Here is a 16,097-nt window from a genome sequence, read left to right on the forward strand (position 1 = left end):
TCAAACCTCTGCAAAACTCTTGGGAGTTGTTTAAAACCACAATGTTAGAAGCACAAGGGTCAAGAAAACGCCAGTGTGGTTAATGAGCAGTGTCAAAGTAGCTATAAGAGACAAGAAGGATTCTTTTAGAAAATGGAAACCTTTCTGTTTCTGTTTAGATTAGTTTGTTTTTTATTGTATTATGAAAAGCCTTAATAAAATCTTACTACTACTAATAGAAATCTAGTCTGAATGAGAACTAAAAGGAACGTAAATGTCGACAAAGGAAATGCAAGCAGACAATAAGGGATGCTTTAAAAAAAGAGAGAATACATTAGTAGCAGGAGACTGGCTACGGAGGCATTTGGACCTTTGGATGACAAGAGAGTCAAAGATGTGCTAAAGGAAGATAAGGAGATTACAGAGAGGATGAATGAATTCTTTGCAAGTCTTCACAGTGGAAGATACAGGTCAGATCCCTGTGGCTGAACTAATTTTCACAATAAGGGAGTCAGACAAATATTGGTGCTGAGACACAAAGTTCTGGCCTTGTTGACAAAAGCAAAACTGACAAATTACCAGGTCTGGATGGCATCCAGCTGATAGTGCTCAAAGAACTCAATTACGAAATTCCTGATCTTCTAACAAAAACATGCAACTTGTCTCTAAGATCAGCCTCCGCATCTGAGGACAGGAAAATGGTCAAACATAACACCAATTTTTTTTAAAAAAGGGTATCCAAAGGGGGGGGGGTTGGCTGGAAATTGCAGGCCAGTTAGCTTAACATCCATCCTAGGGAAACTGGTGGGAAGTATTGTTAAAGATAAAACAACCAACCACATAGAAGAGCAAGCCTCATAGAAACCACATTGGTTCTGCTTCACACCGTCCCCAAGTGCCTTGCACTGCGATAATGCTGCTTGCCTGAATGGAGGATGGAAAAGAATGTGCAGGAACCTGCTTTTTGCATGGCTGAAATGTGGCCTACAAAAGTACCGTGTTTTTCGCTCTATAGGACGCACTTTTCCCCCTCCAAAAATTAAGGGGAAATGTGTGTGTGTCCTATGGAGCGAATGCAGGCTCCTTGGCTTCGGCGAAAGCAACGCGAAGCCTCCAAAGCGCAGAGGGAGTGCTCCCTCCGCGCTCCGGAGGCTTTGCGTTGCTTTCGCTGAAGCCTGGAGAGCGAGAGGGGCCGGTACATACTGACCCCTCTCGCTCTCCAGGCTTCAGGGATAGCCACCTGAAGCCTCCGGAACGCAGCGGGAGGTCCCACTGCGCTCCGGAGGCTTCGGGTTCCTTTTGCTGAAGCCAGGAGAGCAAGATTCTTCTGGCTTCAGCAGAGAGGGAGAGCTGCGCAGCGCCCCTTCAGCCAAGCGGGAGGAGAAATGGAAGGGGCTCCGATTCTCCTGCCGCTTCGCTGAAGGGGCGCTGAGCAGAGAGGGGGAGAATTTTTTCTTCTTGTTCTCCCCCTCTAAAACAAGGTGTGTCCTATGGTCGGGTGCGTCCTATAGAGCGAAAAATACGGTAAGCATTTCCTCTGTTGCCCACTTATATTTGGTCTCTGGCCCTGCCCAACCCTGCCAGGTGGCCCCTAAAAGGTTATCCATGCAGCCCTCAGGCTGTTAAAAGGTCCCCCATCCCTGCCGTAAATTATACTAACACGTTTGTGGCAGCCACAAGCTGGAAAGAGTTAAATTTTGATAAGCAGGTGACAAGTGACCAGTAGCTTAGAGAGAAGGGTTAAGTGCGGAAATGGAGTAAATCCTGAACTACCCTTCAGCCTTCTGCCAAAATATTAAGAAACCCTTCAAACCTTTATCTGCCTAAGTCTGGCAACTTTCATTCTTAGCCTGCCAAAGCTCATGAAAACAAAGGATATCTACATCTTTGGCTTGATAAAAGCCAAGATAAATGGGGGGCAGAAGAGAACTTGTTACAAGTGCTGCCTGGTTTTGATGAAGTAAAAATGCCGCCTCTTGATTCATTTCCATGTCTCTGCTCCCGGTTTTAATGTAAACACATGTTTTTATTGCCTCCACAGAGCTGTCTCTTCATCATTACCAGATGTCCAGCAGGTTTGTATACTCAACACAAAACAGAATCCAGCCACATGTGCTTTTCGTTCACATTTTTACACAGAAAAAGAGTTATCATTGAGCAGATGATTCCCTTTGGATGTGGGAATTTCCACAGCAGAACTAATTTTATTACGCCAAAAACCAAGGGGTACAAATCAGATCTATTAAATCAATGAGAGTGGGGGTGCTCACTTCATGCTGTCGAAGCAGACAATATAATGGCACTGCCATAAGGTCACATTGCATGGTACTGCAGGTTAGTAACTGTTATGTTCCATCCTAAGCAATGCCTAGGAAAAGCACATAGCAGATAGCAGATACCATGTGGCCCATTGGTTGTTGGACAGAACATCTGAGCTTTCCTCCTGCAGTCTCTCTTCTAGTATAATAATAATAATAATAATAATAATAATAATAATAATAATAGTCTTCTGAGTCAACATAGAGTAATGTTGTAACACCAGATCTTGATTTGGCAGAGAAAACAAATGAGTTGGAGGAGACAGTTCACAAAATCACAAGGGAAGGCAATGATAGTGGCGACGTGGGAATGATCTAATCACCCACAAGCCTTACATTTTCAATAATTCAAGTGATGAGATTCTACCATTTCTCTTCAGTGACTTTTAGCTGCCCCAGTTATTAGCATTTCTGTCACTGAGCCCAAAACACAAAGCACTGCCGATATGAAAAAGGAACGTTTTCCGGTGTTCCTTTACGTGATAAAAACGTCAACGCACAATTACCACCTCTTCAAATACTTTTCATTTTGACAAATTATAGCTTTCTGTTAGAGTGGATCCCTACCCATCGACTCTCCTGACAGCAGAGTATCCGTTTAGGGTTAGCATATCTGTCCCAAGAGTTCTGCTGCTAAGATTTTGTAATCGTTTTATGGGTCCAAAATCAGGAACAGTTCCAGGCGTCCCAGGTCTTCCCAATTGCTTAGCCTCTTTTTACAGACTCGACCCAGTCAGATAGCTGTGAAAAGTTCTGATTAGCTTCGTCTACATTTCTGGTCTATATCTGAGCCAATAAAACTTATCTCTGTGCACACACTACCTCTCTAAATGTTTTTGGGTCCACTACAGTATTTACATCACAAAGAGGTGTAGAGTTTGGGGACAATCATTGTATGTGTTTCATTTCTGAGTCTTAAGCCTGGAAACAAACCCATCTGATTTAAGTGGGACTTACATCCAGGTGAGGATGCTTCAGTACTTACGTATCACTTCCACTTTGTAGGTAGCATTGATTTCCCCAATTCTGTTGAATACCCGGCAGGTGTACTTTCCACTATCCTCTGGCTTCAGGTTCTTCAAATTCAGCGTCCACTTCTTCCTTTTGTTCTCACCCATCACCTGCGGCATAAGAGGCTTGTTGTCTTTTAACCAGCTGATGTCTGGTCGAGGATTCCCGCTAGCCATGCATTTCAAGCGGACCGAACTTCCGACAGGTCGGGCAATCACTCTCCTCCTCATTTTGGCTGGCTGAGTGAACCGAGGGCGAGCTGCAAAGCCAAGCAAGGCATCAAGGGGGGGAAGAAAACTGCCAAAACGGTATGATGATGATGATGATGATGATGATAATAATAATAATAATAATAATAATAATAATAATAATAATAATTATTATTATTTATTATTTATACCCTGCCCATCTGGCTGAGTTTCCCCAGCCATTCTGGGCGGCTCCCAATCAAGTGTTAAAAACAATACAGCGTTACATATTAAAAACTTCCCTGAACAGGGCTGCCTTAAGATGTCTTCTGAATGCCAGGTAGTTGTTTATCTCTTTGACATCTGATGGGAGGGCGTTCCACAGGGCGTGCGCCACCACCGAGAAGGCCCTCTGCCTGGTTCCCTGTAACCTCACTTCTCGCAGGGAGGGAACCACCAGAAGGCCCTCGACGCTGGATCTCAGTGTCCGGGCTGAACGATGGGGGTGGAGACGCTCCTTCAGGTATACAGGACCGAGGCCGTTTAGGGCTTTAAAGGTCAGCACCAACACTTTGAATCATGTTCGGAAACGTACTGGGTATACAGTGAGTCAGAGGGTTATGCCCATGAGCAACGAAAGCCAAATCTATAAGGCACTAAGCTACACAGGTGATGCAGAGTCCATCATCCAGTACAGCATCCTACAAGCCTTACAGTTCTTTAGTGCTAACATTTGGGAACCTTCCAAAACCATCAACACAAGGAAGAATCGGAAGCACACAGAAGAATAGTATGAGATAGGTATTACTGTTATACATGTGCACATTGCATTTTACCAAGTTCCTGTGTGTGGTTCAGAGAGAGAGAGAGAGAGAGAGAGAGAGAGAGAGAGAGAGAGAGAGAGAGAGAAGAGATTGTATCAAAGCTTTTTCAAAGAAAGCTAATAAAAACCCATGGACTACCTTTATCCTTTTCAAAAATCTATCTGTGATACTCCAGATCCATTTCAATCAGGGTTTAGGCCTGGTTTTGGTATGGGAAATTCCTCGAACATCTCTGTTGGGAGAGAGACAGGAACCGTGTGCCCTTGTTAATTCTTCCTGATTTCTAAGCAGCCTTCGATACCGCCGACCGTGGCATTCTTCTGAAGTGACTGTCCAAGCTGGGTTGGGTGGCACCAATCCAGTTCTACTTGGGTTATTTTCTGAGGGTGGTGCCATGAGTTTTGTTTTTATCCCCCATGCTTTTTTAACACCTACATGAAACCAGTGAGTGGCATCATTTGGAGTTGGAGAGTAAGTTGTCAACAATACACTGATGATATAGAGCTCCTCTTTGCACCTGCCATCTTATAACATAAGTGCTCTTAAAATTAAACACTCTGAATGTACTAATTTTAATTACTGAGATATGTTGATATGTGTGCATTCTATAAAGGTAAAGGACCCCTGGATGGTTAAGTCCAGTCAAAGGCGATTATGAAGTGCAGCGCTCATCTCGCTTCAGGCCGAGGGAGCTGGCGTTTGTCCACAGACAGCTTTCCAGGTCATGTGGCCAGCAGGTCTAAACCGCTTCTGGCACAACGGAACAGTGACGGAAACCAGAGCACACAGAAATGCCGTTTACCTTCCAGCCACAGCGGTACCTATTTATCTACTTGCACTGGCGTGCTTTCATACTGTTAGGTTGGCAGGAGCTGGGACAGAGCAACGGGAGCTCACTCTGTCGCAGGGATTCGAACCACCAACCTTCCGATCAGCAAGCCCAAGAGGCTCAGTGGTTTAGACCACAGTGCCACCTGCTTCCCTACACATTGATACCTCACTGGATCACTTATTTTACAAAGATGGGCTGAAAAAATTAGAATGAATAGATCTTTTTCTGATCAATAAAGCAATCCATAGGTGTGTGCTACAGGGAAAGGTGGACAGTGCCAAGTTCATTCCCATAGGGGCTTCTGGCAATTCAAACATGCAGCTGGGCAAATGTAATCTGCCTACATGCAGGGGACGGATTGGAGACAGATATGCCCTCCTGCCAGCCATTCTTCCTTATCTTCAGGCCAAACAACAAAACAGAGTGTGGCGGCTTCTCTTTCCCAACACACAACGTGGAAACGGAAAGGATATGCGTAGCTCTCACTATGTGAGCAGGCTTTAAAGCGCAGACTTTCCCTCATAACCTCATCTCCATTCCCCCTCCTGTTCAGCCTGTCCATCTATTCTCACACACTGACCTCATATTTCGGATACATCTGATGGGGGAATCCAGCTCAAACATCTCCCTTATGTACATTGTACCTCCAGGAACATTTTTAGCCAGAGCAGCAAGTGTCCCCTTCTCCACCCCACCCTGACATTCTGGGTCTCGGCCACGTCAGGATATTTTATTTCAAACTCTTTCTTGCGCAGCACAGAAATGCTTTGCTCTCTGCTCATGGGCTTTCATGTGTAACCCAATGAACGGGAGTGACTCCGGCATTCAACGAGCTAGCAGACAGCTGGAGTGACAAGTGTGATATCCTAGCTCATTCTGTAGGGACTGGTGTGTAAATGTGTAGGTATTCCCCAGATCATCTCCCTGAAAGCGGGAGGCATCCCTTGCAGCGAAAACAATCACGCTCCGTGGGAGCTTCAAAAGACAACCCCGTTTGTCAGCAGAGCTATTAGATGTCTGAGCAACACCACACCAACCAGTCTAGAAGGTAAAAATCCCAGCCCTGCTAAAGCAACTGTTAAGGAAAAGGTCCTTAAGGAAAAAGAGATCCAAGCTGCTCACTCTCACGTCTTACTCTCAGTCTAGTGCCATTCCTTTCACTTCTAGTCTATCAATCTACCTTGCCACACACGGGTGCCATTTTGAGGCATTTGCTCCTGCACCGATTCATTCAGATTTCCCATGTTGCTTTTATTGCAGTGGTACCTCGGGTTACATACACTTCGGGTTACAGACTCCGCTAACCCAGAAATAGTACCTCGGGTTAAGTACTTTGCTTGAGGATGAGAACAGAAATAATGCTCCGGCGGCGTGGCGGCAGCGGGAGGCCCCATTAGCTAAAGTGGTGCTTCAGGTTAAGAACAGTTTCAGGTCAAGAACGGACCTCCGGAACGAATTAAGTACTTAACCCGAGGTACCACTGTACAATTATCTGTATGCATTGTTGTGGTGTTTGCCCATTCTTTGGGGATACGCTTGTATTGGGGGAGAGAAAGGGTTAATAGGTTGACCAATAAGAAAGCCTGGGGCGGAGCCTACCTGATTTTGAGGCTCAGGCCAGAGGTTTTGACAGTTAGTTCGGTTGGTTCTTTTTTTGGGGGGTGGGGGGAGGTAGAGGAGTCAGAGTGAGTTAGAGACAGGGACAAGACTGAGAGGGAATAGAGTGACAGCGTTTCAAATATATTGTAAAACTTGTTTGTGTTTGAAATAAACTTTAATCTTCATCGTTAACTCTACCTGACTGAGACTCAATGCTTCACTGGGGATCCCTGGGTCTTTTCCACAAAATTGGTGGCAGAGGTGGGATAAAGTAGTGGTGTACAGGTCAATAGTCCGGGGGCTCTGTAGAAACACCACAGTTGTATGTGTGTGTGTGTGTGTCTTAAGCCTTTGCACGTCCAGAGAAACACTTGAACATGCTTTATTTGATAGGCAAATACAGTGGTGCCTCGCAAGACGAAATTAATTCGTTCCGCGAGTTTTTTCGTCTTGCGATTTTTTCGTCTTGCGAAGCACGGTGTCGGAAAAGTTTTGGGAAAGCTTCAAAAATCACCAAAGTCTTCAAAAACCTCAAAAAATGCTACCACACCGCGTGCTATGAGTTGCTCCTCAAAGTCAAGTCGCAACTGTATTAACGGTTTTAAGAAAAAGGAAACAAACTTGCAAGACGTTTCCGTCTTGCGAAGCAAGCCCATAGGGAAAATCGTCTTGCGAAGCAACTCAAAAAACCAAAAACCCTTTCGTCTTGCGAGTTTTCCGTCTTGCGAGGCATTCGTCTTGCGAGGTACCACTGTAGCTAAATGCAGTTGCTGTATCTGGGTACGCACTGATATTTTTTGCTAAGTAGCAATCTCAATACCCCCTGTTCACCACCAGGACTGGGGCACAAGGGGGAGGGACTAATTCTTTCCCATGTGTTGCACATTGCAGTCCTACTGAAAATGGCTCTGTCTGAAGCTGCTGTTGCTGTCAAAAGAAGCTCCCCTCCCATAGCAAATAGCACAGAGAAAAAGGTTAGTCCCAGCCCCATATCCCTTGCCCCGATCCCAATCAGTGCTATTGAGCAACAACAAATATGCATTCTGGAGCCAAACTAAGTGACACATGGAAATATTGTGGTTTGCCTAAAGCCACTCAGCAAGATTCTTTCCTAAACAGAGCTTTTAAGGTGGGTTTCCAATGTCCAAACCCAACCATTTAGCCACTGCGTACACTGTCAAGGCAGTGTAGAAGTGGTGCCATTTCCCAACATTTCTGAGATGCTTAATCTACCCTCTAAAACTTGGGAGAGCACCAGGAAAGATAGATTAGGAAGCGTGCTAAGTCAGCATGCCTTTCATGATTCTGTCCATTGTCTTGCTGAGTATGACTACAACCTACCAAACAACTCTGGGGTGCACAATTCTGAAACATTTCTAGGCTTAAAAAGGTAAAGGGACCCCTGATCATTAGGTCCAGTCGTGACCGACTCTGGGGTTGCGGCGCTCATCTCGCTTTATAGGCCGAGGGAGCCGGCATACAGCTTCCGGGTCATGTGTCCAGCAGGACTAAGCCGCTTCTGGTGAACCAGAGCAGCGCACGGAAATGCCGTTTACCTTCCCGCTGGAGCGGTACCTATTTATCTACTTGCACTTTGACATGCTTTCAAACTGCTAGGTTGGCAGGAACAGGGACCGAGCAACGGGAGCTCACCCCGTCACGGGGATTCGAACCGCCAACCTTCTGATCGGCAAGTCCTAGGCTCGGTGGTTTAACCCACAGCGCCACGCGCTTAAGTCTAATTAAAAAGGCAGTGATAGAGTTTACATGCATGACCTGGAAGTCAACTAGAAAGGGAAGAGATGGAAATTACCACATGTCTAACCAATATTTGCAGTCCCTAATGGGGTTTATTGGGGGGGCGGTGAGTCTACATTGGTTTATCCTGCATGCTTGTTCCTTATGTTACCTTCTTTCCTTCAAAGTAACTCTAAAAACCCAGGCTTTATGATAAAGCTACAATAAGTGGTACCTCGGGTTACATACGCTTCAGGTTGCATACGCTTCAGGTTACAGACTCCGCTAACCCAGAAATAGTACCTCGGGTTAAGAACTTTGCTTCAGGATGAGAACAAAAATCGCAGTGGCAGCAGGAGGCCCCATTAGCTAAAGTGGTGCTTCAGGTTAAGAACAGTTTCAGGTTAAGAACAGACCTCCAGAACGAATTAAGTTCTTAACCTGAGGTACCACTGTACAATGAAATCCCGAGAACAGGTAACTCTGAAAAAGCTAACTTTGCTGGCTTACTTAGTGTTGCCCCCAATATGTAATCCATGGTCTGTAGTTTGCCTCTTCCCATCCTCTCCTCATTTCTGCCCCAGGCATTTAGTTTAGTCAAGTTTAAGGTGCTGGTTTTAACCTTTAAAGCCCTATACGGCCTAGGACCCTCATACCTACGGGGCTGCCTCTCCTGGTATGTCCCACGGAAGACCTTATGGTCTTCAAATAAAAACATCTTGGAGATCCCAGGCCACAGGGAGGTTAGGCTGGCCTCGACCAGAGCCAGGGCTTTTTCGGCTGTGGCCCCGATCTGGTGGAACGCTCTGTCACAACAGACTAGGGCCCTGCGGCACTGGACATCTTTCCGCAGGGCCTGCAAGACAGAGCTGCTCCACCAGGCCTTTGGCCAAGGCACAGCCTGACCCCCTCTCTCCTCCTGTAATCCTCATAGAACTCTAGCCCAATGGTTGCCATTAATTTGATTCTGAATTGATTCTAGAATGTATTTCAATTAACTGACTGTGATTTTATGTAAACTGTGTTATTTTTACTGTTGTTAGCTGCTCTGAGCCTGGCTTTGGCTGGGGAGGGTAGGATATAAATAAAATAGTAGTAGTAGTAGTAGTAGTAGTCATCTTGCTCACAACAATCAGAAAGGAAAGCAATACTTTTGAGTGTACTTGCTCTCTCTCTCTCTCTCTCTCTCTCTCTCTCTCTCTCTCTCTCTCTGAAATAGGTAAAGTGATTACCTGCCTCACCTAAGCTGTTCTCCATTTCTCTGTATGTTACACTGAAGCCAGATCAAACAGTTGTGAAATTTCTCCCCCAGGAAAAAAAATGGAATGCAAATTGGGGGGTGGGGAAAAGAAAGGATGCCAAGTTAACAAAGGAGAAAGAAAGAAAGAAAGAAAGAAAGAAAGAAAGAAAGAAAGGCAACGAAAGGGGGAGTTATCTTTCTTTTCTGTAAACACCTGCTCCAAAATCTGTATAATTTGCTGACGCTTTGCTAGCTAAACCCAAAAGGGTCAAAGGATTTTTGTACAAAGCACCTCGTATTTCATGTTCTTTTTTCAAGTGTTCCACTACACATCCCTGGGAATTTGCTTTGTAATCCAGAATGCGGCAGCCAGGCTGGTGACTGGGAGTGGCCGCCGGGACCATATACCATATTTTTCACTCTATAAGACGCACCAGACCACAAGACGTACCTAGTTTTGGGAGGAGGAAAACAAGGAAAAAAAATATTCTGAATCTCAGAAGCCAGAACAGCAAGAGGGATCGCTGTGCAGTGAAAGCAGCAGTCCCTCTTGCCGTTCTGGCTTCTGGGATAGCTGTGCAGCCTGCATTCGCTCCATAAGACGCGCACACATTATCCCCTTACTTTTTAAGAGGGAAAAAGTGAGTCTTATAAAGCAAAAAATACGGTAACACCGGTCCTTAAGGTTCTTCACTGGCTCACAGTATGTTTCCGAGCACAAGTCAAAGTGTTGGTGCTGACCTAAATGGCCTTGGCCCAGTGTACCTGAAGGAGCGTCTTCACCCCCATTGTTCAGCCCAGATCATGGGAAGCCAAATAATATAAACAACTAAAAGATGCCGTGTGCTAACATGGTATGCCATATGCGTTTCCTGACTAGCTGTTAAATCCCTGTATATAAGCAAAATATCTGACAAAAGCAAAAGATAACATTTAGAAATACAAAGTTGTGATTGTTTTTCTAGTTCAGAGTAGCATGATTACATTTTATTCCATTGGTGATTGCTCATGCCATGACTTGACTTTATAAAATCTGTTGTGCTATTTTAAAAACAAGTGTTTCTAAGAGAAAACAGGCGGCAAACACAGATGTTACGTTGCGGAGCGTGTGGCGGTTCTTAGTTATCTGCAAAACCAGCTGGAGGATTTCCACTTTGCAATAGTGTCTCTCATATTTTTGTGTTGTTTTTGTGTGTGTGTGTGGAAAACTCATCTGTCAGTTTGAACTGTAGCAGGTATTGACTGCACACCAATTTAAACAATTACTCAGCTTAGGTAAATAGTCTTGATGTATTTGTCCCTCTGTGTTTACCTTACTACTGTAGTGCATCATGGGTTAGAAACTTCAAGGTCGTTTAAAGAGTCGATTAAACAAGACACAAAGGTGAACTGATGTTACAGGTTAAAGTGTCACGAAAATACAGATAGAAAGAAAGATCACCCTATTGCAACAACGCAGATATTTTGGCAAGGAGAGTTTGAAATATGAGAATGCAGATTCTGCCAAAAATACAAGGTGCGAGCCGTTAAAATGGTCAGACATTGAAATGGCCACCCGAACTGTCAAAAGGAAGATTAGCATCAGCTACCGGATTTTTCGCCCTATAGGGCGCACCGGCCCATAGGGCGCACCTAGTTTTTTTGGGGGGGGGGAATAAAGGAAAAAATTTATTCCCCCCCCCAGGCACGGGGCTGGGGAAGCCCGAGCTTCCCCCGACCCCAGCCCCCAGAACAGGCTGCTATCCGCAAGCCTTGGGAGCCAGGTGGGAAGTCGCGCTCGTCTCCCCAGGCTTGCAGATATCTGCCCGAAGCCCGGGGCGTGCTCCGCTGCGCTCCCCGGGTTTCGGGCTGCAGGCTGTTGTCCGCAAGCCTTGGGAGCCCGGCGGTGCGCACCGGCCCCTCTCGCTCTCCAGGCTTCAGCGAAAGCCTGCATTCGCCCCATAGGACGCACACACATTTCCCATTCATTTTTGGAGGGGGGAAGTGCGTCCTATAGGGCGAAAAATACGGTAATTATTTACAATAATAAATCTTAACTACATTTAAAAAACCATCAGTCAAAGTCTATTTGGCTGCAATATGTGTTTGTTCCACAGGAATAATATCTTGCCAGCGAAGTCCCTGTTAACTGGAACTGTGTTCCGTCTTCTTATCCTCTAGCCATAACATAGCTAGTAAAATTGAATGTGTCTTTGCTTACCCCAGAGCTTTCCAGAATGATCTTCAGATTCACTATTGGGAACTTCAGGCACTAGACTCTCTCTTCCTGAACTTGCATCATCTAGATTCAACGACAGGGAAAGGAGGAACAGTTTAAAACATCATAAAGCAGCATCTGAACTGGAACGCAGCTGTGCTTTTGCAGGAACTGAATTAAATGGCACATTCCAACACGCTGAATATGTTTTTGCTACCTGCTGCCAGTTCAGTTTCTTTCCTGTTTTTTTAGCTTTTCAGCTGGCTACTAACATGATGGGAGATTAATTAATGCTTCCATTAATAGCGAACCAAAGCCCTTTTGTTTTTGTTTACCGACTGGCGTTCCCAAGGAGGAGATGGAACTGTTTTACACTCCTTGCAAATGATGGCATAAATCAAAATTATAGCTGAGGAGGCAACTGAGACTTCTGGGAACCGGCCATGTTGGAGGCAACATTTCACAGAATTCAGAAAAATCCAGGAAGTGAAAAACTGCTTTATTTATTTTGAAGCTTACATGGTGCCTTTCTATAAATCTGTGCTTATTTGAGCCAATGAAACCGTTTGGGAGACCAGCAGTGGGGAAAAGCTGTGGCGAAGGGAAAGCATCAGTGCTGAATGTTACTTTATTGAGGACAAAGCAGATGTTGTTGTGCTTATGAGTATTAGCCAAGGTGTGGGGAAACCTCGCTTCGAATCCTTGCTCAGACATAACACTCTCTTGGTGACCCTTGGCCACTTCACCACCTTTCAGCTTGACCTACCGTATTTTTCGCTCCATAAGATGCACTTTTTCCCTCCTAAAAAGTAAGGGGAAATGTTGAGTGCGTCTTATGGAGCCAATGGCGCTGCGCAGAGAGGTAGAGCTGCGCAGCGCCCCTTCAGCGAAGCGGGAGGAGGAACGGAGACCCTTCTGTTCCTCCTTCCGCTTCGCTGAAGGGGTGCTGCACAGCTCTCCCTCTCTGTGCAGCGCCTGTCCTGGAAGCCGGAGGAGGAACAGAAGGGTCTCCTTCTGTTCCTTCTCCAGCTTCGCTGAAGGGGCGCTGTGCAGTTCTCCCTCTCAGAGAGGGAGAACTGCGCAGCGCCCTTTCAGCGATGCGCCGTCCTGGCTTCTGCCTTAGCCGTGCGCGGCCTCTTCGGGCAGGGGGAGCCTTCATCCCGCTGCCCTGAAGAGGCTTGGCGCGGTTATCCCAGAAGCCAGAACAGCCACACGGTATCCCAGAAGCCAGATCCCTCTTGCTGTTCTAGCTTCTGGGATTCAGAATAATTTTTTCTTGTTTTCCTCCTCCCAGAACTAGGTGCGCCTTATGGTCTGGTGCATCTTTTGGAGTGAAAAATACAGTATTTCACAGGTGGTTGGGAGGATAACGTGGGGAACCATGTATGTTACTTTGAGCTCCCCAGATGTGCATGTAATAAATCACTATCCTTATGCATAAAAGAAAGAAAGCACCACCCCATTGTTGCTGTCCCCCTGCTCTGTTCCATCTTGGTAAGGGGAATGGCTGCTACTGTTTTTAGGCCATCTCTGTGGCACCAACACAGACATGCCGACTGCTCCTGAGCCTAGTGAGCTGACTAGGTAACTGGTGCCTCAGTCTACCCTTCTGTATGTCCCATGCAAGGGCAACTCTGACAAGACCTGCATCTTGTACTTTGTCCTTCTAAAATCAGGCTGCAGAGGAGGTTCTAAAAGGAAGAACACGCAACCAGGTGCATCCCACACCGAAGATACAATGGCCTAGTGTTCTTGAGGATGCTCTGGAAAACGCTCCCAACACAGAGCAGCAGAGTTCTGCCTACTTCACTTCTCAAAACTGGAAATTGCTTGCAGATTTTACCATTGCAAGTTTCTGCAACTCAAAAAGAAATTTATAAGGAACCATTCGGGGTATATTTGGAGCTATTTGTTACAGGTAGCTAGTAGCAAAGCAAACCGACATATGGCAATAATATACTGGAAACGAGGATTTTGAAAACGCAGCGCCGAGCCCTGAAATCCTACAGGGGAAGACAGTAAAAAGATCCATTAAATGCCCACAGGACTTCCTTGCAGATTTTAAGCAGAGGTTTTGTCAATTAGAACTTAATCCTGTCCAGCCCTGTATAGTAAGGCTGGACTCCCCTCTTTTGTCTCCAGCCTCATGTTACAGTATGCCCACCAGAGTGCAGCCCCCTCCCGCCCCCAGCTCCACTCATGCACACCAACTAATTGGCATTCTCAGCTGCACTTGACAGGCTGCCAAGCCTTTCATGTGAACCAAATTGCTGTGAATGCGCCAGATCCTTTGAAGATCGCTGCTCGTTATCCAGCCAAATCCTCAAACTGTGGAGCTGCATGCAAGAATCAGGAAAGCTCTCCCCCAAAAATAAAAAGTTTGAAGGATGGGCGTGGGTGAATTAAAAATGCAGATAAGGTGAATATATTGAACAGAAGGGTTTCAGAAAACATCATGGCCAGCATTTGGTGGAGTGGGGGAGGGACTGTGCCAGAGGTGACTGCTGAAATGTAGAGAAGGTGAACACTGTTGCTGCGTAAAAATAAAGAAATCTACAATCTAACTTTTATGCTCATTTACAGGGTGGATGGATTTAAATCACTGCAAGAAGGGAATGAAATCAATGTTGATTTTGCAGCACTGTATACGGACAATTACACATATTTATTGGTTACAGTAGCAACTGAAACATAATCAGTTTGCATGGAGTAGACTTTTGCACTACATAATTGGATCAGCTTAAAGACAAGGGAGCAGTTGTCAAACTCATGGATTTATCTGTGCCTGTATGACAAGCAAGTTGACTTCCTTGAAATCCCCAGAATGCTTCAGAAGGTGCTCATAGTTATTGAGAAGTGTGGTGTTTCCCCATGAAAGTAAATTTCCACATTGTTCTGTTAGTAGAGTTATCATAACAGATTCCTAGGAAAAGGAACTCAATGCAAATCTCAGTCAAGTAGTTTGGGGTTCTTAAATTGGAATAAATGATTGTGGAGGTGGGATCAGCTGATTATTCAACATTGTGTGATAAAATACAACATTGTGTTTCCTGGATCCTACTTGTCAGCCTGGGAAGGAAAACTCTGATCCCTAAACCTCTGCTGCCTTGCGGCTATACTCATTCGTGAGAAAGTCTTTGGGAGAAGAAGAGGCTAAGGAGTAAGCCCTACACAAATCTGGAGTCCCTAAGGTGGTTGGATGGCTCCTTGTACGTCTCCTTCTAGAAACTTTTTCAGCCAAGCTGGTGTCAAACGCATCACTCTGATTTCCTTGGGACCACATCGGCAAGGCCAAGAAGGGGGTGGTCTTGTCTTCTGGGCAGCCCAGGACCTCCATACACACTGCCCAGATCTGTGCCCCAGGGAGGTCACTTTGGTCCTGCTAACACAGCAGTTTGACTTCATCCCTAGAGGAACACCCCATTCTCTCGGGACAGGCAGATCCAGCAACAACAACCACCTGTGATGGTTTAGGTCTCATAGGAAACCACAGTAAATACCGTGTGCACTAGAGCTAAATAATGAAGTGAATCATGGCGATTTGGAGTGAGTTTATCCTTATCCATGTCGAGCCATTAAGTCAACAAAGCATCCCGAGTTAGATCAAAGTTCCCACAAAGCTTGGTGTTGCTCTGTTTTTCTGTCCACGGTCTCTCTATGTTTTTGTCTGTCTCTGTTTCTCTAATGTAGTTCCATGGGCTTTTTCAAGAAAACAAGGTAGACTCAGGAGGCGAGGCCTAGAGAGCACAACAACTCATCCTGGTAGATACTGCCCCTATGAGGCAGTTATGGGGACTAAGGTCCCTACTTTCCCACAGCTGTCTTAAGTTTCCTCCTCCCCTGGGTCCTTCCCAAGCAATCTGAGACTATGCCGCCATGCCTGTCTTTGCCCCGCCCTCTTCATACCTCTGCGGGTTCTGGGAGACATGGGGGAAGGAGGGGAGCTGGTCACAGCAGGAGAGGGAGACACCCCCCAGCTTCTTCACCAGCCTGATTCATCCCTTCCTCTTGCTCCCCCTGCCTCCACTTTTGCCTCTGCTTCTGCTCCTCCCTCTGGCACAGACTCCCACTGCTCACAAAACCAGGTTACTTCTACAGCTTCGGACACCTCCTCCTCCCAGTCTTCTCCATCTTCTCCCTCTGACCATTCGTCGTTGTCCCACCACCAACCT

The 16,097-nt window shown here is 45.9% G+C and overlaps 1 protein-coding gene across 1 annotated transcript in view; it reads right to left on the bottom strand.

The window, feature by feature from the left end:
- The window catches only part of FGFRL1 (fibroblast growth factor receptor like 1), a 179,607-nt gene that overhangs the window by 4,804 nt on the left and 158,706 nt on the right, over positions 1–16,097 (bottom strand). Inside the window, exons 5-6 of the mRNA XM_053387393.1 lie at positions 11,929–12,009; positions 3,283–3,567 (exon numbers count right to left, since the gene is read on the bottom strand). Coding sequence (XP_053243368.1) covers positions 3,283–3,567; positions 11,929–12,009 — 366 coding nt within the window. The remainder of the gene's footprint in view (positions 1–3,282; positions 3,568–11,928; positions 12,010–16,097) is intronic.

The sequence above is a fragment of the Podarcis raffonei genome, chromosome 5, assembly GCF_027172205.1.
Source record: "Podarcis raffonei isolate rPodRaf1 chromosome 5, rPodRaf1.pri, whole genome shotgun sequence".
Lineage (NCBI taxonomy): Eukaryota > Metazoa > Chordata > Lepidosauria > Squamata > Lacertidae > Podarcis > Podarcis raffonei.